This window comes from Chiloscyllium punctatum, chromosome 39, assembly GCF_047496795.1.
Source record: "Chiloscyllium punctatum isolate Juve2018m chromosome 39, sChiPun1.3, whole genome shotgun sequence".
Lineage (NCBI taxonomy): Eukaryota > Metazoa > Chordata > Chondrichthyes > Orectolobiformes > Hemiscylliidae > Chiloscyllium > Chiloscyllium punctatum.
Window position 1 is genome coordinate 42,380,138 of NC_092777.1, and position 25,656 is coordinate 42,405,793.

Sequence of the window (25,656 nt, forward strand, 5' to 3'; positions counted from 1 at the left end):
ATTTAGTTCAGCAATCTGTTTGCCATTTAATGCTGGCTTTTTTTTAAGAAAAGCACACCATTCCTGACAATGCTAACAGGACAAGTATGCCACTTCTGCTTTCTTTCTTTTAGCTATCCTTACATGATTGTGATTAAAACACAATGCACAAAGGTTACCAAAGGTCGTTGCTGAAACCCACCATGAGCTGACAAGTCAGGGTGAGCTGACCAGTCAGGGAGACCTGGCCAGCAGGGAGACTGTGTAACATGACCACAATTTTTCTGCCCAACTCCATTTCCATTAACATAAAACTAGATTAAGAGAGCTAAAGTGCATGAGTTTTTCCCAAAATTAAATTTCATTTATTTCACATTACACTGGTGTAGTTCATCAGCGTTATCAGTAATTTGTTGACAGTAACTTCATCAGAGAGCTACAGTTGCTGGCATACTTCACTGTTGGCACATACTGATGGATGTAGGGGGTGGGGACATTTCCTTCATTGTGGAAGAAACAATGTTGAGTTTTTTGTGTTCAATCTTTATTGAATATTCATGTTAGTGTCCAGAGTTGTTCTCACTATGAACATGCCTGGACCTGCAATGTCAACTGCTGGGTCCTCTACTTTTTGTCATTTACATAAATGATTTGGATGTGAGCATAAGAGGTACAGTTAGTAAGTTTGCAGATGACACCAAAATTGGAGGTGTAGTGGACAGGAAAGAGGGTCACCTCAGATTTCAGCAGGATCTTGACCAGATGGGCCAATGGGCTGAGAAATGGCAGATGGAATTTAATTCAGATAAATGCGAAGTGCTTCATTTTGGGAAAGCAAATCTTAGCAGGACTTATACACTTAATGGTAAGGTCCTAGGGAGTGTTGCTTAACAAAGAGACCTTGGAGTGCAGGTTCATAGCCCACTGAAATTGGAGTTGCAGGTAGATAGGATAATGAAGGCGGCATTTGGTACACTTTCCTTTATTGGTCAGAGTATTGAGTACAGGAGTTGGGAGGTCATGTTGTGGCTGTACAGGACATTGGTTAGGCCACTGTTGGAATATTGCATGTAATTCTGGTCTCCTTCCTATCGGAAAGATGTTATGAATCTTGAAAGGGTTCAGAAAAGATTTACAAGAATGTTGCCAGGGTTGGAGGATTTGAGCTATACGGAGAGGCTGAACAGGCTGGGGCAGTTTTCCGTGGAGTGGCAGAGGCTGAGGGGTGACCTTATAGAGGTTTACAAAATTATGAGGGGCATGGATAAGGTAAAATCTTTTCCCTGGGGTCGGGGAGTCCAGAACTAAAGGGCATAGGTTTAGGGTGAGAGGAGAAAGATATAAAAGAGGCCTAAGGGGCAATGTTTTCACACAGAGGGTGGTAAGTGTATGGAATGAGCTGCCAGAGAAGTGGTGGAGGATGATACAATTGCAACATTTAAGAGGCATTTGGATGGGTATATGAATAGAAAGGGTTTGGAGGGATATGGGCCGTGTGCTGGCAGGTGGGACGAGATTGGGTTGGGATATTTGATTGGCATGGACGGGTTGGACTGAAGGGTTTATTTCCATGCTGTACATCTCCATGACTCTATCTCCATGACTGGCCTTCCTTTCTATGCATTGTAAAACAGTGGTGGAGAATGGTCTCAGTGGAAATAACCAAAATGTTGTAAGAGGTTTTGCAACACCCTGAGATGGGTACACATTTGGACAGCACTGATACTGCCCTTACAGCCCCTCACCCAACGAACCTATTTCCACCACTCCTTCATGTCACTGACCACACTGTCCTCTTTGAACCTTCCATGCCTAGACACCACTCTACAATCCCTTATCACTGACTCATCCACTCTGCCAGTCCCAAATCTCCATGCACGAATCCAGTTTCCTACTCTCTTCTCTTGAGCCATACAAGCTGACCAAGTAAAACTGCTGAACTTACACACAACTGCACAAACCTGACAAGGGAAAACTACCTTTAAACAATCTAAGTTTAAAGGGGTTCTTGCATTCCATTGGCTTTATCTTGAAAATAGGACTAATAGAGCAAATAGTCTAAAACTTTGAACATTACATAAGTTGTTTAAAGCTTGATATACAGTAAACATGTTGTTGATTTTCTCTCTTCATTTTAAGCTATTAAGAAATTGTAATTTTGCAGCCTGCCTAATTAAGTCATTCTGTACACTGCATTTTCACTCTTAAATGTTCCATAATACACCCTCTAAAGAACACATGGTTTTAAAATTAATTTCATGTCAACTTTCACTTGTGAAGGAGCTCCAACAAGACAATGATGGACATGTTGATTCAACAAACCATAAGCTTACCTTGAGGTTGTTCGAGGACTCTGGGTATATACTCGATGGAGGTTAGAAGGATGAGGGGGAATCCAATTGAAACATACAGAATAGTGAATGGCCTGGACAGAGTGGATGTTGGGAAGATGTTTCCTTTGGTAGGAGAAAGGAGGACCTGAGGGCATCGCCTTAGAGTAAAGGGAAACCTTTTAGAATGGAGTTAAGGAGAAACGTTTTCAACCAGGAAGTGGTGAATCTATGGAATGCATTGCCACAGAAGGTTGTAAAGGCCAGATCTATGCATATCTATGACCGAGATAGACAGGTTCTTGAGTATCAAGGAGATTGAGAGTTATGGGGAGAAAGCAAGAGAATGACAGTTATCAGCTGTGATTGAATAGCGGAGCAGATGTGATAAGCTGAATGCCCTAATTTCGGCTCCTGTCTTATGGTCTTAAGATTTCCTTCTCTAAAGGAGATTATTTAGGTTTTTAATAATAAATGATGAGTTTCATGGTCACTATTACTCAGACTACCTTTCAATTCCAAACTTCATTAATTGAATTTAATTACACCAGCTGCCATGATCATAGCGAACATGAGGAGTGGGCAAGTTAGCCTTTTGAGCCTGCTCCACCATTTAGTACAACCATGGCCTCAACTCAATTTGCTATCCACTGTTCACAACCCTTCAGCACATTACTAAGGAAAAATCTGTCGATCTTCTTCAATTTATTCAATGTCCCAGCATTCACTGTTCCACAATAGTGAATTCCACAGATTATTTTAGACTTCTGGATTATTAATCCAGTGACATTATCACCTCATTACCATTACTCTGTCATCCTCCTCTCAAGATCAGTGTTCGATCTGGAGTATCCCACCTACCTTCTGCATGGAGAATAATAATTAACATTTTCTTTGCTTAATGTAAACCAGGCTAATCCTACCTTTTGCTTTCAAACTCTCAGCTGAGAGTTCATAACCATGAGACCAAACTGAAATTCCTGTTTCTTATATTCCTATCTTTATACCAAAGTTCATCTTAAATTGGCTCCTTCTATCTACCTCCCTATGGCAATGGGAAGCACATTACCATTCATATTTAGAGATAATCAGTTGTCTCTGGTCCCAACTCCCTTTTATCTTAGAAGTAAAGCGATAAGTAGCACAGTTTACAACTTGATAACAATTTTATTTTTCTGGAACTGCGTGGTGTGCAGGGTCTGCCCATTGTGAATTTAAGAACAACTGTCATTGACCACAAGCACAAATATCTTGTACCTCCCTTCACAGTAAAAGACAGAAGACAGAAATCACAGGCTCCTGTGCCACTCCTGACAGAGGCTTGAGGCCTGGCACCAACTCATGCACAACAGTGCTGCCACAACGCAAGCACAAAGGGCCTCCTAGAGTCTAGGCCCCAGTTATTGGATCCTGATGTATCCCTCTGTCCCAGGCCCTGCCTTCCTTGCAATAAAATAATGACAGTTTCCTTTGATCACTCTCAACTAAACCACTCACACAAAAACAGAAATTGCTGGAGAAACTCAGCAAGTCTGGCAGGATCTGTGGGAAGAAAGCAGAGTCAATGCTTTGGGTCCAAAGTTCCTCTTTTAGAATGCATGAGTTCTAAAGAAGCATCACTGGTCCTGAAACATTGATTCTGCTTTCTCTCTACAGATGCTGCCATGCATGCTGAGTTTCTCTGACAATTTCTGTTTTTGTTTCAGGTTTTGCAGTACCTGCAGTTCTTTCTTTTGGTTAGAACTGAAGTACCCACTGATTCTCAGGAAGACTCCTGCAGAGGCCACATTTTCCCGCTCCTTTAAAACTACAATCCTAAAACACAGTAATTTTGTAAGACAGAAATTTCAATCCTGAAAACATCTGAAAAACCTCAATTGTAACAATTAGCAGAAATACTGATTAACCATCTTCTAACTCCATTCTGTTTTGGAATTAAGTAGGCAGATTAAAGTATAACTGTTTACAAAACCTGCCATTCTGCCACCTCAATCTGAAATGAAGTTTAACAGTCTATCACGTCAGCACAGCAGCCTAGTCACTTTTTATAGTCATGAATAACTTACTCCTTCTTCCCAGTAAGACAATCAGTGCCTCCCTTTAATTTCTGAACTACCCAAGCTGCTTGCTGGGCAGAAATCAGAAAACGTCGCATGGTTTTCCTCATTGTTTCATTCCTGCCAAATTGAAGAAACAGTCACAAAATCTAACATACCTCATAAAAAAAGAAGTAACATAATGTGCTCAATAGGCCTGCAGGATTGACTGCTCTGGAGCAAAGAATGGTGAACATCTACTTTGGAAATATGAATCATTTTTTAAAATGAAAATGTAATCTCTCAGTGCTGTTAACTCTAGTTGCAAAGTTAGCCTGGTTGAAGACCATGAAAATTGAAGAACATACCAACTGCTTTCAGCAGCCAAACCTTGCTTAAATGGGGCCTTGAAAATAGCTTCCTCAGCCAAGGCTCCTATTTGTGGACGAGATGTCTCTGTTGGGGCAAACGTTTAGAAAGAATATACATTATGGTGGTGTCACTTGGTTTGACAGACAGTTTGTTTTTCTTCAACATAGGAAAGCTTGTTTTTGCAACAAGTTGACTTTGTTGCTGCTCAATAAATCTTTTAGAATGCAGCATTTAAAAATGAAAGCCACTACAAAGACAAGATAGAACTTTTATTTAAAAATCCAAAAAAAACACATTTTGATTACATTTAACAAACTATGAAAATAGGTACATCTAATGTCCAAATGTCAATACAGAACAACCTTGATTATCCGAACAACAATTATCTGAATTTCAGATTATCTGAACAAGATCTCAAGATATCATAAAAACACTATCCATTATCCAAACAATCAGTTATCTGAACTCTCAGTAATCCGAACAAAATACACCCCACCCGAATTATTCGGATTATCGAGATTGTTCTGTTCACAGTTTCAAGGTGTTGATCTTCTGGATGTTGGCTGTTCTTTGAATAATTACACAAAATGAATTAATTTATTCAGTTGATACTGCAGACTCAAATTGCATTCTCCAATTAGTACTCATCCGTCTTTAAAAAAAAGAGATAAAAGCTCATATTAGATGTATACAGTAACCTGAGAACAAGATTCACTATGGCATCTCTTGACTGAAAAGGAACATATCTTGATATGCCATCTGAAGAAATGTTTTATAAATCTCCTTCAATTTTGGAAATTATATTTTATATTCATTTTTTTTTCCCCTTGTGAACATATTTTTCTAATAGTAAGAACAGAAATAGCGACAATTTCAGGTAGAGGTCCATAAAGAGCAGGAAATTTATTTTTTGTGTCAGCTGGTCTAACAATTAGATTCTAACTATTCAAGAACAAAGTCAGCACCTCAATTTTTTTTCATTGATCATGACTATATAATTATAACACACGTAGTATAGAAAGCCTTTAAACCGGACAAATAATCTTACAAAATGGCTCCCAAAAGTCAAAGATTTGTGACTTTGAATTACAACTGCTATTGGGACTAGACGGCATTTACCCCAAGAAAACAAACCACAAGGGGACATGAAATTCAACAAACATTCGAAGGATAAACAGTAATGCCTTGACAATGGTTACCTTGGAGGTTTGTATACTTCTTCCTAGCCCACTAAACTCTCACAATGAGAGCCATCCAGGTTAAAGCCAAGATACTTAGAAGTTAAATATCTCAATGAAAACAAAAATAGATCAGATCTATGTTCCAGACCTAAGCAACCTAATACGGAAACTTGATTAATCAGTTTTGGGATAGACGCCATTTTAAGTTTTGATCTTGCGATGATGCTGCTCCTTTAACAGGGTTATGTTGTCCTTGTTTTTTTTCCAGCGGGGTTGCAAATGCAGAGACTCCTGGAGGTCTGGTCTTTATGGGTTTCAGGGCCAATTTGATTATAGTTAACAGATACTGCCTCAGGGAAAAGGCTTTCAAGTTAAAAAAAACACTTGTACAATGAAAGGGGGGAGACTAGCTCTCCCAGCTCAGCTTTTCTCTGGCTTGGTTTGTAGCAGTCTAGCTGTTCAGAGCAAGCAGTCAGTCACTTTTGAGGCTGGTGGTCAAAGAAAGAGCTACAGGAAAGAAAGTGTTTCATATTGAATCTCTCTCTGACATCTCTCCTCTGGGATCCTGTGTTTGATCTTTCCTTTTTTATCAAAGGGTGTTTAAGGGGATTGTTGCACGTAGTTGGAACAGCATAATTAGGTTGTGATCATTTGTTAGGTTTTCAGGTAAAGTAAGATTTTTGATATTCTGTTCTCATTTATTTGTGTTTCATTTGGTAATCTTGCATAATAAATTCTGTTTTGTTTGAAATTAAGTGGTTGGACCAGCTGCATCACTCCTGGAATATCAACTATACACCTGATTAAAACAACAAGCAAAATTAGGGTCCAGGCTACTTTCTTGAAATGTTTTGAGGGGATCTGGCCTGGTCCATTATAATCTGTACAAGCCATTTTGGGCAGAATCTCCTAAGAACTCTGAGACACAATCAGAAAAGGAAGACCAGACTACGGAACCAGGTTACAATGGGCCACAACTTGCTGTGATGTAAAAACAAAACAAATAAAATTTCATTCCTCTCTATAACTTGTTTGGCTCACTCCAAAACTTGTTTGCTTTCACTGTGAAAGCACTCTCCAGCTCTTCAACTGAATTGGACATCAAGCTTTTAACCACTTCACTCTATAAAGATAAACTTCAAGCAAATAACAGAATTGTGACCATCTTAAAGACTTAATGTAGTTTCACCTTTATAAAGTATCTTTTATCCTTACCTACTTTTAAATCTATGTATTTGTACTTTTAGTTAATAACTACACTTTTCACTGAGACAATTTCAATAATAAAAACTAAGCTTTGATCTTGTTTAAAGCAAAAAATGTACTGCTGGAAATTTTAAAATTGAATCATTTAAAAACAACTTATGCAAATTTGTAATTTACAGACCACTGAGGACCATCTGGTCATAATGGTCATGACACATTAAATAATTCAACCAACTTGGAATATAAGCAAACCATTAGGAAATTCATCAAATTCAATAAGCTGCTCTCACCTCATCACCTTCATCCTCTGATGTCTCCTTTTCCTAGAGGAAAGAAAACACAACTTTGTAATAATTTGATTTGAAACAAATATACTTGGTTGTTTTTCCTGAACACCAAACTTGTAATCTAATTCTAAGGCTTCTGCTAAATATATCCCAAAATTCAAATTGCTTAATTTGGAGATGTAAGAGGACAGATGGAGTGTTTTTGCTAAATTAATTTCACTATCATTCTAACCACAGATGATTATCATCTGGCCGACTTCACACTGGACAACTTACCAAATGCCTTCTGGAAATCTACGCACAGTAGATCAACTGCTTCCCTTTATTCATAACAGCGATAACTTCTCCCCAGAAAGCCAATAAATTGAAAACCATGACTTATTTTTCACAAAACCATGTTGACTCTGTGTAATTACCTTTTTTCTAAGTGTGCTGCTACAACCTCTTTTAATAGTAGCACAAACATTATTCCTATGTCAGTTGCTAAGCAACCTAGCTTGTGGTTTCCTATTCTCAATCTCCCCTCCCTTCTGAATAAAGGAGTTACACTCACTATTTTCGATCCTGAAGCTATGGAATTTTGGAAAATTAAAATCTGTGCATCAACTATCTCATAAGCCATCTCGTTCACAGAATGTACATTGCATTGATATGATGTTGGGAAAAGATGGACGCCAACCACCTGCACATATGCAGAAGTTAGTAATGCCACATTGCCATGACAGAGCTTTCTGGCTGCAGAGTGTTTATGCGTGGATGGTAGTGGTGACCCGACAACATTACATCAGAATTTTGTGGCCATTGTCCTGCTGCTTCCCTACGCTGCTACTCCCCTTGACACTACTCACTCATGGAATGCAGCAGTGAGTAAGGCAGCAGGTGATGCACTGGGATCTCTTCCTTAGTACTCTACTTGGTCAATGGTTTTCTAATTTGTTCCAGGCACACCAGGCTTCTACATAAAATTTGATGTGTTAGAAAAGCCCTGTGTCATCACTGGCAGGGACACCAAGGAGCTGTGGTTGTGGGGACACCCCTGCAATTGTGGCAGCAACAAACACAGTCTTTCTTGTTAGACCTCAGAAAGAAGGACACCTGCATCCTTGGCTTGTTAGCCCACAGCTCCAACAATTTGTTTAGTACCACTTCCCTAGTGACTGTAATTTTCTTGAGTGTGTCCTGCCCTTCTTGATTTACTGCTTTTTTTTTGTAAATATTGTGTGTATTGTACCATTAAGAGCTATCTCTTCATGTTCCATTTATAATCGCCAAGATTCACCTCCTGTAAGATCAATGCTCAATTGGTCAATTTTTTTTCAACATTTGAAGAAAATCTTCCTATTTGTTTTTATATTTCTTGCTAACTTTATCTCATGTGCTAAATTTCCTCTCTTTTATAAGAGCTTTGGTGATTATTTGCTTTATAGGAAGGGAAAAGGTTGAGATTCTGAAGGAAGATTAGAGAGAGTTCGGCAGGAATTTAAAACGAAGGTCCTAAAGAGTAGTAATCTCTGGATTACTCCCGGTGCTACGAGCTAGTAAGGGCAGGAATAGGAGGATAGAGCAGATGAATGCATGGCTGAGGAGCTGGTGTATGGAAGAAGGATTCACGTTTTTGGATCATTGGAAGCTCTTTTGGGGTAGAAGTGACCCGTACAAGAAAGACAGATCGCACTGAAATTGGAAGGGGACTAACATACTGGCAGGGAAATTTGCTAGAACTTCTCGGGAGGATTTAAACTAGTAAGGTGGGGGGGTCAGACCAAGGGAAATAGTTAAGAAAGAGATCAATTAGAGACTGCTACAGTTGAGAACAAAGGGAAGTCATACAGTCAGGGCAGGCAGGAACAAAGCAGAGAACAAGATAGGACTGACAGATTAACCTGCATTTATTTCAATGCAAGAGGCCTAACAGGGAAGGCAGATGAACTCAGGGCAGGGTTAGGAACATGGGACTGGGATATCATAGCAACTACAGAACCATCGCTCAGGGATGGGAAGGATTGGCAGCTTAATGTTCCAGGATACAAATGCTACAGGAAGGATAGAAAGGGAGGCAAGAGAGGAGGGAGAGTGACATTCTTGATAGGAGATAGCTTTACAGCTGTACTGAAGGAGGATATTCCTGGAAATACATCTGGGGAAGATATTTGGGTGGAACTGAGAAATAAGAAGGGGATGATAACTTTATTGGGATTGTATTATACACCCCCTAATAGTCAGAGGGAAATTGAGAAACAAATTTGTGAGGAGATCTCAGTTATCTGTAAGAATAATAGGGTGGTTATGGTCAGGAATTTTAACTTTCCAAACATAGACTGGGACTGCCATTATGTTAAGGGTTTAGATGGAGAGGAATTTGTTAGGGGAGTACAAGAAAATTTTCTGATTCAGTATGTGGATGTACCTACTAGAGAAGGTGCAAATCTTGACCTACTCTTGGGAAATAAGGCAGGGCAGGTGACTGAGGTATCAGTGGGGGAGCACTTTGGGGCCAGCGACCATAATTCTGTTAGTTTTAAAATAGTGATGAAAAAGGATAGACCAGATCTAAAAGTTGAAGTTCTAAATTGGAGAAAGGCCAGTTTTGACAGTATTAGGCAAGAATCTTCAAAAGCTGATTGGTGACAGATGTTCACATGTAAAGGGACAGCTGTAAAATGGGAAGCCTTCAGAAATGAGATATCGAGAATCCAGAAAAAGTATATTCCTGTTAGGGTGAAAGGAAAGGCTGGTAGGTATAGAGAATGTTGGATGACTAAAGAAATTGAGGGTTTGGTTAAGAAAAAGAAGGAAGCATATGTCAGGTACAGACAGGATAGATCGAGTGAGTCCTTCGAAGAGTATAAGGGCAGTAGGAGTATACTTAAGAGGGAAATCAGGATGGCAAAAAGGGGGCATGATATAGCTTTGGCAAATAGAGTTAAGGAGAATCCAAAGGGTTTTCCAAATACATTAAGGACAAAGGGTAACTAGGGAAAGAAGAGGGCCCCTCAAAGATCAGCAAGGCGGCCTTTGTGTGGAGCCGCATGAGATGAGGGAGATTATTAACGAGTACTTTGCATCAGTATTTACTGTGGAAAAGGACATGGAAGATATAGACTGTAGGGAAATAGATGGTGACATCTTGAAAAATGTCCATATTACAGAGGAGGAACAGCTGGGTGTCTTGAAACGCATAAAAGTGGATGAATCCACAGGATCTGATCAAGTGTACCCTAGAACTCTGTGGGAAGCTCTGGAAGTGATTGCTGGGCTACTAGTTGAGATATTTGTATCATTGATAGCCACAGGCGAGGTGCCGGAAGACTGGAGGTTAGCTAACGTGGTGCCACTGTTTAAGAAAGTTGGTAAAGACAAGCCAGGGAACTATAGACCAGTGAGCCTGATGTCGGTCGTGGGCACGTTTTTGGAGGGAATCCGGAGGGATAGAATTTACACATATTTAGAAAGGCAGGGTCCGATTAGGGATAGTCAACATGGCTTTGTGCGTGGGAAATCATGTCTCACAAACTTGATTGAGTTTTTTGAAGAAGTAACAAAGAAGATTGATGAGGGCAGACCGGTTGAGATGATCAATGTGGACTTCAGTGAGACATTTGACAATATTCCCCATGGGAGACTGATTAGCAAGGTTAGATCTCATGGAATACAGGGAGAACTAGCCATTTGGATACAGAACTGCATCAACGGTGGAGGCCAGAGGGCGGTGGTGGAGGTTTGTTTTTCAGACTGGAGGCCTGTGACCAGTGGAGTGCCACAAGGATCGGTGCTGGGTCCACTACTTTTCATCATTTATATAAATTATTTGGATGGGATTATAAGAGATAGTAAGTTTGCAGATGACACCAAAATTGGAGGTGTAGTGGACAGCGAAGTATGCTACCTCAGATTACAACGGAATCTTGATCAGATGGGCCAATGGGCTGAGAAGTGGCAGATGGAGTTTAATTTAGATAAATGTGAGGTGCTGCATTTTGGGAAAGCAAATCTTAACAGGACTTATACACTTAATGGTAAGGTCCTAGGGAGTGTTAATGAACAAAGAGACCTTGGAGTGCAGGTTCATAGCTCCTTGAAAGCAGAGTTGCAGGTAGATAAGATGGTGAAGAAGATATGCTTTCCTTTATTGGTCAGAGTATTGAGTACAGGAGTTGGGAGGTCATGTTGCGGCTGTACAGGACATTGGTTAGGCCACTGTTGGAATATTGTGTGCAATTCTGGTTTCCTTCCTATCGAAAGGATGTTGTGAAACTCGAAAGAATTCAGAAACGTTTACAAGGATGTTGCCAGGGTTGGAGGATTTTAGGTATAGGGAGAGGTTGAACAGGCTGGGGTTGTTTTCCCTGGAGTGTCAGAGGTGACCTTATAGAGGTTTACAAAATTATGAGGGGCATGGATAGGATAAATAGACAAAGTCTTTTCCCGGGGTTGGGGAGTCCAGAACTAGAGGGCATAGGTTTAGGGTGAGAGGGAAAAGATATAAAAGAGACCTAAGGGGCAATGTTTTCACACAGAGGGTGGTACATGTATGGAATGAGCTGCCAGAGGAAGTGGTGGAAGCTAGTACAATTGCAATATTTAAAAGGCATCTGGATGGGTATATGAATAGGAAGGGTTTGGAGGGATAGGGGCCAGATGCTGGCAGGTGGGACTAGATTGGGTTGGGATATCTGGTCGGCATGGACGAGTTGGACCAAAGGGTCTGTTTCCACGCTGTGCATCTCTATGACTCTATTGTATATTTGGTTTGCCGCCTGGTTTTTCACAACTGTATGCCTTTTTTCCTTTAGTTTGACAATATCTTTAACTTTTTTAGTTAACCATAGATTGTGTCTTCCCTTGGAATGTTTCTCTCCTGAAGGAATATATCTCTTCAGTGCATTCTGAAATATCTCCATATATATCTTTCTCTGCATCCCTATTGATCTACCCCTTAATCTAATTTGCTAGTGCCCTCCAGTTAGCACTGCTATCATGCCCAAATAATTGCTGTGATTTAATTTAAAATACTTGGGCACACTACTCTCTCCCTGTGCTTTACTAAGAAACCTTTGCCAACCTGAATTTTTTCCAATCTCTACATAGATTAAAACTCTCATGACTTTTTGACATGCTCCCATTGTTTCTTCCTTTATACACTACCTCCCATTATGTTACTGTTTCCAATTGCTTGGCCTTCCTAAATGTTATGTACTCTTCAATATTCTGGTCCCAATATTCTGCAGCTGTCTCTCTATAATGCATTTGCTTATTGTTATTTGTGCTATAGGTTCATGTTTTGTCTTGAAGACCACATACATTGAAATATATTTCCTTTACTTCTGGCCATTATTATTTTTGTAACATTTAGCCTCACCTGCTGAGGTATTCTTAGATTCATTCACTTTATCCTCTCCTGACATGGTCGGTTTACATTTCCCACATTAATACCTTTCTCACTTGGCTTGCTTTTAGTTTTTGATTTCTCAAATATTCCAAAATTTGATCATTTGTACAAACTGTTTCATTTAAAAACCTCTTTATATCTCTAGTTTTGCAGCTCACTACAATATTTGTATCAGCACAATTCAGGTGCAGATCATTGCTACAGCACAGCCTCCATTTTCCCAACAGCAGTGCCAGCTCCCAGAAATCATAGCCTGATTCTACTGCTCCAGTCTTTGAGCTATGCATTAATTTCTCCAATTTTATTTGTCCTATGCCAAAACAGCAAAAAGGTAACATGATTGAAACATATACCATGTTAGGGTGCATGTGGAAAAGATGTTTCCTATTCTGGGAGAATCTTAGAACCAGGGATCACTGTTTCAGAATAAGGAGTCATCCATTCAAGAGATGAGGACAACATTTTGTCTCATAGGAAGTGTTGAGTCTTTGGAATGCTCTTCCTAAAAAGACATTACTACTACTACATACCATTTCTTGTCCTCCATATTATATGGGTACTATGGCTACTAATATGGACCACGATGACTGGATCCCCACCATATGGGAGAATTGGTCACACACACTCAATCGCACTCTGCTGAAGATGAAGTTCGATATGGATGTGAACTGGTGTCAAGTTGGAGAACTTTAACCTTTTTATTGCCCGCCCAGGACAAACCCTCCTGTTTTTGAGCAAAAGAACATATGAGCTGAACAGAGACCTTGGAGTGCAGGTTTATAGCTCCTTGAAAGTGGAGTCGCAAGTAGATAGGATAGTGAAGAAGGCGTTTGGTATGCTTTTCTTTATTGGTCAGAGTATTGAGTACAGGAGTTGGGAGGTCATGTTGCGGCTGTACAGGACGTTGGTCAGGCCACTGTTGGTATCATGTGCAATTCTGGTCTCCTTCCGATCGGAAGTATGTTGTGAAACTTGAAAGGGTTCAGAAAAAATTTACAAGGATGTTGCCAGGGTTGGAGGATCTGAGCTACAGGGAGAGGCTGAACAGGCTGGAGCTGTTTTCCCTGGAGTGTCGGAGGCTGAGGGGTGACCTTATAGAGGTTTACAAAATTATGAGGGGCACGATAGGATAAATAGACAAAGTCTTTTCCCTGGGGTTGGGGAGTCCAGAACTAGAGGGCATAGCTTTAGGGTGAGAGGGAAAGATATAAAAGAGACCTAAGGGGCAACGTTTTCATGCAGAGGGTGGTACATGTATAGAATGAGCTGCCAGAGGATGTGGTGGAGGCTGGTACAATTGCAACATTTAAGAGGCATTTAGATGGGTATATGAATAGGAAGGGTTTGGAGGGATACGGGTTGGCATGGACGGGTTGGGCCAAAGGGTCTGTTTCCATGCTGTACATCTCTATGACTCTAAGTAGGAGCAGGAGCAGACCCACAAGCCTCTGACCCTGCCATTCTATAAGATTATGGCTGATCTGCCCTATGCTTCAACTCCTCTTTGTGACAGCTCCTCATAGCCCTCAAACTTCTCGATATTTCAAATATCCACCCCTTCTTTAAATACTTACAGTGATCTCACCTCTGTAACTCTGGGGTACAGAACTCCAGATAGTCACAACCCTTAGAGAAGAAATTCCTTTAAGTTACAGTTCTAATTAGTGTCTCGTTATTCTGTAACAATGTCACCCAATTTGAGATTCCACAGTAGTGGAAATATCTTCCCAACATCTACTTTCCAGCATTCCCAGTCAAGTCCCCTCAGAATGGTGTGTGTTTCAATACAACCACCCCTCATTCTTCGAATCTCTAATAAATGAAGGCCTAACTTGTTTATCCATTTGTAAGAAGTCAACCCCTTCATCCAGGAATCAGCCCAGTGAATCTCTCTTAAACAGACTCCAACGCTAGCATGTCCTTTCTTAAATATGAGGATCCAAAATTTCAGCTGCAGCCTCACCACTACCTCGTACAGTGTAACAAGAATTTAACTTTTGGCAGTTAAAATTCCTGCCTCTAGGTCTATCTTGATCAACATTCTTAAAGTACATCACACTCATCAGTTACTTTCATTTTTAAAAATTTCTGGCTCCAAATCTTTTTTTTTATATAAATACACCTATCTGCCTTGCAGTGTTTTTACATGAAATGTGCCATATAAATGCAAATTATTATTGTAGTAATAGTAAAGTCTGTCCTCAGTGAACAAATGACAATAACCAATTGAATGATCCAATTTCATATTTCGCCTCGAGTTAATAGTCCAACACAAGTACAATGACCATTCATGTTATTAAAAGCATAATCACATACATCTTCAAATTAGAAGTTAGATAACTGGTAAGTCATACTACGAAGGAAACTGGTATGGCCAAGTTATCAATAATTAAGATATTAGGAACTGCCAATGTCACTGCAACACTACAAAATAACCACAATTTTCCTTCTTAAACTATCAACTGCTATTTCTCGCCTTCATTCTTCTGCTTTCATCTGAAAGGATAAGACAATCTGAGGCTACCAAAATTCTCGGTCCCTAAAGCTGATTTCCATATGTCAGACTTAGTGATGAAACTTTTGATTCCTACTCCAAATGCTATTTCAGAAAGCAACTTTTAAATATGGAACAAAACTCCAAATACAACATTAATGGTGAGGTGTTTTGGTATAGAATTGAGACGTGGGAACAGTTATAGGGAAACTGGGATTACTTAACATTTGTAAACTCAAATTGAATAGGAGTCTGGGAAACAAATTTAAAACATACAACAAAATTGGAGAAATATGGTATGAGTGAAACCTGAAAATTTTAATTAAGTTGCTGTGTTTTAACTCTCAACATTCCTTCTATTAGAGATAGGCCAACGAATGTTAACTTTTTATTTCCATGTTAGTTGCAGCAATGGCAAAGTAGAGCAACATCACGTAGGAAAGTGCTCGGTTCCCCTTGTACCGTGATATGCAAATAGAAAGCCTGCTACTCAAGTTTCATTATTGCCTAACTGTATTCATACATATTAATCAAATATAGAAACTTAAAATGATAACTATCAGGATAGAAAATTCAAGCCGTTCATTAACTTGGAAAAAGGGCACAAAACAATTATTTTTCATATTTATCAAAGTGTAGATAACAATAATTATCAATACATATATTTTCTATATGGGGGAAGCCTGAAATGAAAAGAACTATGTTAATCTATTAGGTGATACACATTTAAATAAACCTTGACATGACAAATTTACTTTTCAATGTAATTTTCCTTAATTCAATTTGTCCACACCTGACTCATGTTTAATCACTTATGAGGTGAAAAAGGAGTTCTGTTAGAGGCAACACTGACTAATCTACTTTTTAACACTCTGTATTACTGGGGGCACAGATAAAGCAGAAAATGGATCTCAGCAATTTTCCAAGTTTTTGGCATTAAAATTAAAAGCAGATCAATATTATCAATTCAAAACTTAATAAAACTCCTTCACTCCCCTTCAACTTACCTGGTGGTCCATTTTTTCTGTCTCCACTTCAAATCTTGCTCTTTCTTGTTCAATAGTTTCAAAGAATGCATTCTCTGCTTGTGCAATTTTGTATTCAATAGTCTCCTCCTCATCTACTTCTTTGTTTTCCACGACCTTTCCTTGTTCAGATTTAGCACGTTCTTTTACACGTAACTCACGTTGACGTGCTTCCAGAATCTTCTCCCGTTTTGTCTCCCTCTCAAACAACTAAAAATACACTTTAGTTATAACATTTTAAAATGTTGTATTTATAGATCAATACTCTTAGCTAAAATCAGCATGGACAAAGATAATGTTCACATAATGTACAAGAAACCAAAACATCACCTTTGTAAAATTTGGGGTTTTGTGTATTTTCAATTGAAAGATTTATATATTTATATAAATTTATATATTAAGTTAATTAATGCAAAGTCAAAATGAGAATGATGAAATAAAACCATAAAATAACACCATAAAAGCAGAAATCAGATTACACTCAGTTTACAAAGGACAGATGAGCAGAAATACAGCATTCATTCCATTTTATAATGTTAAAAGTCTGTGGTTTATTTTAAAAGTGGAATTTATCTAAATATTAATTTGTTATCCATTTAGGAAAAGGGATTGTCATCAAAATTAAATAATTGCACATCATAGTAATTTTAAAATAATCCAAACTCATTGAGTACATCCCAAAACAGTTTGCAACTTGAGTTAGAATGAGATTTTGGTGAAAGTGTGTGAAATTCATTTGCCCCAAATCAATGCATCAGTCCTTGAAAAACACAACTCACCCTTAATATTTATACATTACATCTCATCCTCATATCAAAGCCAAGGAGTAACATCAAGGGCCACAGTATCAATCCTGCCATGTTCCCAGCCATGACCCAAGGACAGCAAACCCATCTCAACCCAAGCACAAAAGATCCATCCCGAACCAAATACAATGGACCCCCTTGAGCCTCAGGTGCCAGTAATTTGGCTACGAAGAACAGCCCTTGTGCTGGGCCTTGCCTCACAAATCTTTAAGCCATGCATACAAACCTCTCACTGCTTCTCTATGCCCCCAGGTATTCAGTTATGACCTGCCTCAACAGCATCCAGGCTGTGAATGTACAACAGTTCTGCTGCAGAAATTAGGACATTTTTGGGCATATTGAAGGAAAACACTGACAAATGTGGATATAGAGACTTGGTGCATAGCCAGATAGTTTATAGTTTATGACTATGGGCACAGCGTCTGGATCCACAATGGCTTGGGTCATTGTGAAGAGCATGAACCCCACAGTGAATGTGATGGATACCTCCATGGCAGTGCTGCCAAATTGTACATAAGGGAGCAGCTGCAAGCCACAGTCTTAGTTTCCACTATAAAGGCAAAGGCCTGCCAATGTCTCAGTGTTGCTGTGGAAGCTCAAGCAGAAGCCAGGCTGCTGCTATCAGGCACAGACAGCTTCCATTGTGGATTTGAATCTTGGTGCTTGTCAGGGTATCAAGACTTTTAAAAAATGCTGGTAGTCTGTATTTCAGCAAATGACAAGGAGAGAACTGCCTCAGGGACAGTGGCACCACGGAGGACAAGTTTGCACTCCCACCATTGCCTCTCTGAAACTGCCCTTGCAGCTGTCTCTTAGCCAGTCTGGCTAGACAGCTGCTATTTGTAAACTACAAGAGAGTAGTGAATCTGTAGAATTCATTGCCACAGAAGGCTTTGGAGGTCAGGTCATTGAGTATATTTAAGACTGAGATAGATAGGCTCTTGAGTATCAAAGGGATCATGGTTTACGGGGAGAAAGCAGGAGAATGGGGTTGCGGAACTTATCAACCATAATTGAATGGCAGAGCAGACTCGATGGGCTGAATGGCCTAATTTCTGATCCTATGTCTTACGGTCTAACAACGAGGTAGTACAAAGCCAGGGGAGGAGCTTAGGTATCAAGTCTTACTGGTGATTGATTGATACCATTGAAAAGTTGGGGCGTGGGTAAATTGGGTGTTTTTTTTCTGCATCTTCTCTTGCTCTCCCAGAAAGTGAAAAGCCATCTCAGACAAATCAAAATTGTGGATCGTAACCCTCAGCAGTCACAAGACAGGATGTTTGGGTTTGTAAGGTGTGGGATACCAATGGCTGCTGTGGAGTTTGTACTGATTCCTGACAGCTGCAGGGCCCAAAGAAGCCTGTTATAAGATAAATACATTTTTGTTTTGTAGACACACTGCCTCTTCATCAGTGTTCCCAGTATTCAATTCCTGTTTCCCTTTCTACTCAGCAACTGAACCCTCCCTCTCTGTTCAGCCAATAGCCAATGAAGCCTGCTTGTCCCTCTTCTCCTAGTTAAGCCTTTCTTCACATTCTCCTCCCCCCCCCCCCAACCATTCAATGAATGTAGCTTCTCTACTCCGACTCAACAGCTCTTGTACTCCGAAATTTTTTACTCTAGAGTTACACAAAGTCGAAGTCATTAAAATTGGGTTATTGAGAAATAATTTGGGATGCAATGGCCTGGAACAGTCTAAGGCAGCCAGATGAACAGCGATGTACTGTCTTCTGCTCAGTGAGGGTGGGTATGGGATTTTAGATTGAGGTATTTATATATGTAGCTACACGAGAGAAAAGATTAGTGTCAGTTACATCAGTTACTTTTAATATGTGAAGTGGTTTAAACCACAGAGAGACAGAATAGCATATTTGTTAATTTAATCTAAAGCAGAGCACATTAACAAACAAAGGAATCCAATTCAAAATTAGGAAAGTTAAATGTTTACAAGCTGCAAACAATTCCTTGTATGTTCTTAACAGGTCTGCAGCATCTGTGGAGAAAAAGCAGGATTAATGTTTTGGATCCAGTAACCCTGCTTTACAACATGATTCTGATGAAGGGTCACTGAACCCGAAATGTTAATTCTGCTTTCTCTGCACAGATGCTGCTACCTGTTGAGATTTTCTGTTTTTGTTTCTGATTTCCAGCATCTGCACTTCTTTCATTTTTCTCCCCCTTGTACAATATCTCCGTCTAAAACGCAGTGTTCATTTTTCTCATTTTCAGTCTGTAATCTAAAATGAAAAGATGTGACCCATTGCAGTGGTGACATATTTTAACGGGTTATCAATTTTTGAAGGGGGCTTTCCATTAACTTGGTAGCCAACAAAGTCAAAGGCAGCCACCAATAAAGACCATATACTGTGATTGGTGCTGTTTCTTGCATTTTTCTTGGATTTGCTATATTTGAATATTTGAGGACTAGAATCAAAAACCTGAGACTATGATTATGGTTCACCGGATAGCAATGATCCCTCTTACTATATGCTTTGGAGACCTAACCGTAGGGTCATAGAGTCTTGTAAGTTTTCACAAATCCATTGGCAACAGCAGCATCCTTTCTCAAGCCAGCATGCCCAACATTGAGATGTTAAACACCTAACTCCTGTGCTGGGTGGAACACATCAATGGTATGCCTAACATCAGAGTCCATAAGCAAGTCTGTTGTACTGTGAACTTAACTGTTCCAGAAGATTCTCAAGAGGATCTGGAAATGCTCTCAAAGCATCCTTGAAGAGGTCAAACATCTGACCAAATAGAGAACGTTTATTCAGGAAGGCACCAAACAAAGAGATTTCATTAGGACAATGCAGAGGTAACATCAAAGAGTTGGAGAGGGAACACAAACTTCTAGTCAATATCTAATCAGCATTACTTCACATTATGCATTCTGTAGATTTGTTAAAATTACATAATTTGGCAACATTGCCTGTAATTCCACTAATTTTTTTGGATCTGGTGCACACTCATCAGATTTAAGGTTTTATTTAAAAGAATGTTTAATGTAATGTATTCCATTAATTTTACAAATAAAATTACAGCTCAGTGGAGACAAGCTGACTTTGGGAATGGGGACAAAACATTCTAGCGCTGAACACTTACCGCATTTGCAAGTGCTTTTTCATTTTTCTGGTAAGTACAGAAACCTGATGAGAATTCAAGTAGTGTGGTTGTGCCTAGGTGAGAACCACAGGCAAGTAATCGCCCATTGTCTTGGATGCGCAAACTATACAGAGCTTCATCACACACCTAAATATTTGGGATGGGGAGAGGAAGGAAGATGAATGTGTTTATGAAAAGGGTCATAATACAGCAATTTGACAATGAAATACATTACTCAGTTCTCCCTTTTTACTTAGCAACTATACCTAAACTCAACTTTCCTTCAGTATCAGTATGGCATCCTTATCTGTTATATCAGGCTAAAAGAAGTAGTACATTATGATAGACTTTTCATTGCCATGGCACTTTAGAAATAGAAAAATTCCATCATTGTCATGTGACACCAAACACAAATTAAAATGAGCGCACTGGCGTCACAACATTTAATATTGCTATCATGACAGCCAAATATATCTATGTAATAAATATGGCCAACTAAAACTATTTTGTAGCAACTGAAATTGAACTAATACTAAAATGGGTTCAGCATCAGAGTTATTAAAATGCCTCAACATTTCAGTTTCATAAAACAACCACTTGTGTTGAAAAATTATTCGGCTAAGTGAATGAAAACAATAAAAAGTGAAGACAAATACAAACAGCTGCATGTCCCTTTTTCATTTTTAAATATTTTCTTAGATTCCAATTTAATAAGAACATTTACACATGATCTTTTAATCCTGTAAAAGCAATTGAGTGGTAGGGCTCAGATTAATGCTAATCATTTTTTAGTTTGAGCTCCTGATCTGAAGTCTCTCACTAGAATAAGCATCAGGTTGATGCCAGGTGTTTCCCCACAGGGAGCAAAATAACAGAAGAGGAGTCAGGATGCTCCAAATAGGCAATTTCAGAATATGGTTCACAATGTGCTTTCATGTCCTTGAGATGTAAGAATAGATAAAATTATCAAAATTCCCATTCAGCAAATTAATAAATCTTGTTGTAATGAATAAAGCATCAACTTACAGATGAATCTGTTCGAAAGGTTATTTAAGTGAGGCATAGATCCTCTTTGTAGTAAGAAGTACAATGTACAATGTATACACAGTGACTAGAAAGAGCTGACGAGCACCATTCCTCATAGATTAAAACAGTTAGTTGGGCAGGGTATCAGTAGGGTACAGACTAATGACAAGCTTCTGTTTTAAACAGGAACAGAGGGAAAAATGAACTTGTTTTGGCTTTTTTGTATCTTCAAGAAGTATTAAGATACATTTGTGGAATTGATAAGAGCCATACTAACACTTAGGTCTTGCAACAAAAAAGATCAATATGTAGACTGATATTGAGGAGAAAAGGAAATGCTTTAAAAAAATTAAATCACATAATATTTTGCTAATTAACAGAATCCTCATTAAAACCTCAGTAAAAGATAACAGCTTGTACTTGGAAACTGAAATTGAATGTGAGCTGCAAAACAAACTAATCTGTGTGAGCTCATTACAGTAGTAGACTGGTGTAATGATGTAGTTATAAAAAGTGCATTCTTCTAGCATAAAACAGTTCAAATTTCTTTGGAAATCAAATTAAGGAAACAAAATTATATATTTTTTAATAAGATAGTTTTTTAAGCACGTTTCAAAATTGAACTTAAGTTTACCATATGAAAACAAAAACATTGCACTTGTACCATTGATATTCACATTATGAAGTAATACTTCCAATTAATTGTAATAATGACATTTTGTACACAATATTTAGAAAGATTGTAGCTGTAGTTAAATTAAAAACTGTATTAGTCGTGACTTCAACTATGGTTAAGAATTTCAGGTTGCTAGATTTATAAGCAGAACTAGATTGTGCTAAAACGAAAGCAAAAGACAGAGATTTGTAAATCTGAAATTAAAACAGAAAATGATGAAAATTCTTAGAGGTTTGGCAGCATCTGTGGAAAGAACAGGTTTAACATTTCAAGTCAATGACATCTCATTAGATATGCAGTTTATGATAAACATGTCTTTTTATTATTCATTTCATAAGCAGCACTGGGCTAAAATAAGTGGCCCTGTAGTACTGAACATAGCTGCCAGGGAGACTAGCATAGACACCAGTGGGTGGAAGGTATTTCACTTCATGTCACAGAGAGTTATGAGTCAAAAATGTCTTCATAAAAACTGAAAGAACTGCAGATGTCATAAGTTCCGAGGAAGGATCACTGGACCAGAAACATTAACTCTGATTTCTCTCCACAGATGCTGCGAGACCTGCTAAGCTTTTCCAGCAATTTCTGTTTTTGTTTCAGAAAATGCCTTCCCACTTTGAGGGTGTGCATTGAGGGTGTGCATTGATTCCTGCGTATTTTTCAGGTTTGCTTGTTTTCAAAATTCTTACTGAAGTTTTTAAATGGTTCTTAGATGTTTTGTACACATCTCTAGGCCTGATTGAATCCATTTTCTGATACCTTTACCAGCTTTCCCAGAAATTAGAACAAACAAAGCAAAAGATACATTTTTTATTAAGAAAACTGAATTCTGACCCTTAACCTAATAGAGATAGATAAATGGGTACAGAGGATATATTTTTACTTATCAAAGAAGCCAAAACAAGGACACTTAAAATGTAACCTATAAAATTGATAAGAATCTATGAAATTAATAAACCTAATAAGGAATGTGAGAAACCTTTTTACCCAAAGCATGATTAAAATGGGAAAGATGGAGCAGTTGAAGCGAAAGGCACAGATGCATTTAAAAGAAAAAAAGACAAGCAGAAGAAAGGAGATAAAAAAGATGTACTGATGGGGTAGACTAAACATAGTGGGAGTTGGAAGGTTTGGAGCATGAATACCAGCACTGAGTATTTGGGCAGAATGATTTGTCTATATGCTGAAAATGCTATGTAACTTTACCATTGCTATTCATTGGTATAGGAGCTGAGATGTCATGTTATCGCTGCACAGGACACTGGTGAGGACACTTTTTGAATACTGCATTCAATTCTGGTTGCAACTCTGCAGCAGCCTGCAATTCATTCTTTTTTCAAATCTAATTTTAAAATCTAACAAACTAAGAGAGTATACAAAACATGAGCAGATAATGCCGGAGGAAGTAAGCACATTTAACATCCTGTCTGGAGATGAGTTAATGTTTTGAGTTTGGTATGACTCTTCTTTGGAACTTTTGAAGAAGAGTTATATTAGATTCAAAACGTTAAGCTCTGTTTCTCTCTCTACAGATGCTGTCAGACCTGCTTAGTTCATCCAGCATTCTCTGTTTGTTTTACGTTTCCAGGATCAATCCAGTACTTTGCCTTTATTCTAACAGTACACAAATGTTATGAATAGCTGATATTTTCAATTCTTGTTGGTAACTGCTATGAATGCATTGTTAGGGATTCCAAATATCTAACAGTTGAATGATTACAGAAAACATTATAATGGATCATGATACTGCAGTAACAACAGAAATACAAGTTAACATTTGACACATGCATTATCAAGTTGTTACGTGCATACAAGACAATTTTCTGATTCAGTATGTGGATGTACCTACTAGAGAAGGTGCAAAACTTGACCTACTCTTGGGAAATAAGGCAGGGCAGGTGACTGAGGTGTCAGTGGGGGAGCACCTTGGGGCAGCGACCATAATTCTATTAGTTTTAAAATAGTGATTGGTAAGGATAGACCAGACCTAAAAGTTGAAGTTCTAAATCGGAGAAAGGAGAAAGTGAGGACTGCAGATGCTGGAGATCAGAGCTTAAAAATGCATTGCTGGAAAAGCACAGCAGGTCAGGCAGCACCAAAGGAGCAGGAGGATCGACATTTTGGGCATAAGCCCTTCTTCAGGAATGAAGAAATCGGAGAAAAACCAATTTTGACGGATTAGGCAAGAACTTTCGAAAGCTGAGTGGAGGCAGATGTTCACAGGTAAAGGGACAGCTGTAAAATGGGAAGCCTTCAGAAATGAGATAACGAGAATCCAGAAAACTTATATTCCTGACAGGGTGAAAGAAAAGGCTGGTAGGTATAGGGAATGTTGGATGACTAAAGAAATTGAGGATTTGGTTAAGAAAAAGAAGGAAGCATATGTAAGGTATAGGCAGGATAAATCGAGTGAATCCTTAGAAGAGTATAAAGGAAGTAGGAGTATATTTAAGAGGGAAATAAGGAGAGCAAAAAGGGGACATGAGATAGCTTTGGCAAATAGAATTAAGGAGAATCCAAAGGGTTTTTAAAAATTAAGGACAAAAGGGTTTTCCAAATACATTAAGGACAAAGGGTAACTAGGGAGAGAATAGGGTCCCTCAAAGATCAGCAAGGCAGCCTTTGTGTGGAGCTGCTTGAGATGAGGGAGATCATTAACTAGTATTTTGCATCAGTATTTACTGTGGAAAAGGATATGGAAGATACAGACTGTAGGGAAATAGATGGTGACATCTTGAAAAATGTCCAGATTACAGAGGAGGAAGTGCTGGATGTCTTGAAATGGGTAAAGGTGGATAATTCCCCAGGACCTGATCAGCTGTACCTGAGAACTTTGTGAGAAGCTAGAGAAGTGATTGCTGGGCCTCTTCCTGAGATATTTGTATCATCGATAGTCACAGGTGATGTGCCAGAAGGCTGGAGGTTGGCAAATGTGGTGCCAGTGCTCAAGAAGGCTAGTAAGGACAAGCCAGGGAACTATAGACCAGTGAGCCTGACCTCGGTGGTGGGCAAGTTGTTGGAGGGAATCCGGAGGGACAGGATGTACATATATTTGGAAAGGCAAGGACTGACTCGGGATAGTCAACATGGCTTTGTGCGTGGGAAATCATGTCTCACAAATTTGATTGAGCTTTTCGAAGAAGTAACAAAGAGGATTGATGAGGGCAGAGCAGTAGATGTGATCTATATGGACTTCAGTAAGGCGTTCGACAAGGTTCCCCATGGGAGACTGATTAGCAAGGTTAGATCTCATGGAATACAGGGAGAACTAGCCATGTGGATACAGAACTGGCTCAAAGGTAGAAGACAGAGGGTGGTGGTGGACTGTTGTTTTTCAGACTGGAGGCCTGTGATCAGTGGAGTGCCACAAGGATCGGTGCTGGGCCCTCTACTTTTTGTCATTCATATTAATGATTTGGATGAGAGCATAAGAGGTACAGTTAGTAAGTTTGACAGTGAAGAGGGATACCTCAGATTACAACAGGATCTTGACCAGATGGGCCAATGGGCTGAGAAGTGACAGATGGAGTTTAATTCAGTTAAATGCAAGGTGTTGCATTTTGGGAAAGCAAATCTTAGCAGGACTTATACATTTAATGGTAAGGTCCTAGGGGGTGTTGCTGAGCAAATAGACCTTGGAGTGCAGGTTCATAGCTCCTTGAAAATTGAGTCACAGATAGATAGGATAGTGAAAAAGGTGTTTCCTTTATTGGTCAGAGTATTGAGTACAGGAGTTGGGAGGTC

At 39.1% G+C, this 25,656-nt stretch overlaps 1 protein-coding gene across 1 annotated transcript in view; it reads right to left on the reverse strand.

The window, feature by feature from the left end:
* Positions 1 to 4,971: 4,971 nt before the first annotated feature.
* The window catches only part of dnai2b (dynein, axonemal, intermediate chain 2b), a 69,002-nt gene continuing 48,317 nt past the window's right edge, over positions 4,972 to 25,656 (reverse strand). The window contains exons 11-14 of the mRNA XM_072558546.1: positions 20,211 to 20,357; positions 16,282 to 16,509; positions 7,395 to 7,427; positions 4,972 to 5,369 (exon numbers count right to left, since the gene is read on the reverse strand). Of these exons, the coding sequence (XP_072414647.1) occupies positions 5,355 to 5,369; positions 7,395 to 7,427; positions 16,282 to 16,509; positions 20,211 to 20,357 (423 nt within the window). The 3' untranslated portion in view covers positions 4,972 to 5,354. The remainder of the gene's footprint in view (positions 5,370 to 7,394; positions 7,428 to 16,281; positions 16,510 to 20,210; positions 20,358 to 25,656) is intronic.